Source organism: Euprymna scolopes, chromosome 46 (assembly GCF_053919585.1).
Source record: "Euprymna scolopes isolate OS-2025 chromosome 46, ASM5391958v1, whole genome shotgun sequence".
Classification (NCBI taxonomy): Eukaryota; Metazoa; Mollusca; class Cephalopoda; order Sepiida; family Sepiolidae; genus Euprymna; species Euprymna scolopes.
This window is the reverse complement of record NC_136527.1, coordinates 178,998,831-179,001,755: the sequence shown is the minus strand read 5'-3', so window position 1 is coordinate 179,001,755 and position 2,925 is coordinate 178,998,831. Positions and strand designations below refer to the sequence as shown.

The 2,925-nt window shown below is 30.0% G+C and overlaps 1 protein-coding gene across 1 annotated transcript; it reads right to left on the bottom strand.

Annotated features, from left to right (window-relative positions):
- Nucleotides 1–486: 486 nt before the first annotated feature.
- On the bottom strand, nucleotides 487–2,097 carry LOC145271277 (uncharacterized). Its single transcript, XM_080126831.1, has one exon. It carries the CDS (start codon nucleotides 1,564–1,566, stop codon nucleotides 526–528), a length of 1,041 nt encoding a protein of 346 aa, XP_079982957.1. The 5' UTR covers nucleotides 1,567–2,097; the 3' UTR covers nucleotides 487–525.
- Nucleotides 2,098–2,925: the final 828 nt, after the last annotated feature.

Here is a 2,925-nt window from a genome sequence, read left to right as displayed (position 1 = left end):
TGATTACTGGCATAGCAAGTTGGTTGATATATTTTTGTGGTCAGTCAATGATACCAAAACTATATGTGATTACTGGCATAGCAATTTGGTTGATATATTTTTGTGGCCAGTAAATGGTACCAAAACTATATGTGATTACTGGCATAGCAAGTTGGTTGATATATTTTTGTGGCCAGTCAATGGTACCAAAACTATATGTGATTACTGGCATAGCAAGTTGGTTGATATATATATATAGCATATTTTTATTTGAAAGCTATATATAAATCCTTTACTAATCATCTCCCTCATCTTGTATGTTCCAGTTTTCCTCAATGCCAGGGTAATTATAAGGCTCGTGCTCTTCTAGATTCCTGTTGTGGATGTCTTCATTAAGCTGCATATTTTCTGTGTGGGTCTTCTTCCCAGCTCTGAGTGTACACCTGGCATTTTTATCCGATATCATTGGAGAATGTTGATTTGACAGTAAAAGAATATCAACATACTTCACAAGAATGTGGCTTTTCCTTTTTTTTTGTTTTCACTTCAGTCGAAATTTTTCTTGGTGTGAGTTCTCATATGTGCTACTAAAGTTGATTTTTGAGCAAAGGAATATCCACACACTTCACAAGAATGTGGCTTTTCCCCAGTGTGAGTTCTCATATGTATCACTAAGTTTGATGTATTAGAACAAGAATATCCACACACTTCACAAGAATGTGGCTTTTCCCCAGTGTGAGTTCTCATATGTATAACCAAATTTGCTTTTGTAGAACAAGAATATCCACACACTTCACAAGAATATGGCTTTTCCCCGGTGTGAGTTCTCATATGTGTCACCAAATTTGCTTTTGTAGAACAAGAATATGCACACACTTCACAAGAATGTGGCTTTTCCCCAGTATGAGTTCTCATATGTATCAGTAACGAATATTTTTCAGTACAAGAATATCCACACACTTCACAAGAATGTGGCTTTTCCCCAGTGTGAGTTCTCATATGTATCACTAGCTTTGATTTCTTAGGAAAAGAATACCCACAAACTTCACAAGTATATGGCTTTTCCCCAGTGTGAGTTCGCATATGTATCACTAGCTTTGATTTTTTAGAATAAGAATATCCACACACTTTACAAGAATGTGGCTTTTCCCCAGTGTGAGTTCTCATATGTGTAACTAATGTTGATTTTTGAGAACAAGAATATCCACACACGTCACAAGAATGTGGCTTTTCCCCAATGTGAGTTCTTATATGCATCACTAATTGTAATTTTGTAGAACAAGAATATCCACACACTTCACAAGTATGTGGCTTTTCCCCAGTGTGAGTTCTCATATGTGTCACTAAAATTGATTTTTGAGAACAAGAGAAACCACACACTTTACAAGTATGTGGCTTTTCCCCAGTGTGAGTTCTAATATGTGTCACTAAATTTGATTTTTTAGAACAAGAAAAACCACACACTTTACAGGTATATGGCTTTTCCCCAGTGTGAGTTCTCATATGTGTCACTAAATTTGATTTTTGAGAACAAGAGTATCCACACATTTCACAGGAATGTGGCTTTTTCCAAGTGTGCGTTCTCATATGCTTCAGTAAATATGATTCTTTAAAACAAGAAAAATATCACACTTCACAAGAATATAGTTTTTCCCTTATTTGTATATTCATATTTAAAGTAAATTGCTCTTGGTGTAAGATTATCACTACCACGTTATAAACAATATATTTTATCCTGACTTTCTCAGTTTTAATCTGGGGTTGTTGCTCCAAGTTAAATTTTATGCTTAAATAATTTCAATTGTGTATCCATTTTCATTTGTTAAGTAAGTGATATTTTTTAGTATAAAAGTTAAAATATTTTCATTTGTAAATTAGCAGATTTTTCTGAAATGTTAAATTCGATATCTTATGATTTATAAAAAACATTAAACAAAAAGTTCACAATTTTAAATATGTGTGATGTTCGTATTACTATTTGCTAAACAATCCAGATAAAATAACACTTTACACATATATGTCTAATAAAGTTGTGTGCGGACGTTTTTGTTGTCTGCCACGTATGGAAATAATTGTGTATAGAATACTGTTTAAGGAGAAGGATGGTATCTTAATATTCATTAAAAACATTCAAGCAGGAACATCTGCAAATAAAAAAAGTAATAATCGTTTAAAGAATACTGTTTAAGGAGGAAGATGATTCCTTAATTAAAAACATTCAATCAGGAACATCTGAGAATAAAAATAAATGAAATTTAATATTTTTATATAATTTTTTATTTTAATCGTGCCAACAAAACAAGAAACATAACTTTTTAAAACGTTTAAATATCACAGAAATAAACACTTAATTCACATTCATATTGTAAAAATGTTTAATACCATTCATAGTATTTTTAATAGATATTTTTGTAATAGATAAAGTAAAATAAACAATAATATAGTATTAATTTGTAGGAACATACAACTACCATAGTTTCTACGGATAATAATAAAAAATATATTGCTAAAGGTAGAAATATAATAAGCTCATAATACAGGAAAGTGAATTTAAATACTCAGTAAATAAAAGTTAATAATAAAAATCAATATATAATTTAGTTTATTAGCAATGGATAATAATATGCTTTTTTAAAATAGGTTTTGTTTTAAGTAAGATCTATGGAAATATAGCCGCTTTTTTATGTGTTTGATATAAAGCTGGATATTTTCCTAATATTATATAGTTGTTAATACTAATAATAGCGACTTTAATGCAACAGAATCAGGTTCTTATTTTTTACTTTTATTTGTAGAAATAATCAGCAAAATTAAGAATAAATCTCTAAAAATTGTATTATATTCAGAAAGTTAATTCTTTTTTCTATTTTAAAGGAATATAGTTTTTAGAGATTTTATAGTGAATTGTTATAGGCTATAAAAACAGACGTAATAGAGCTCCACAAG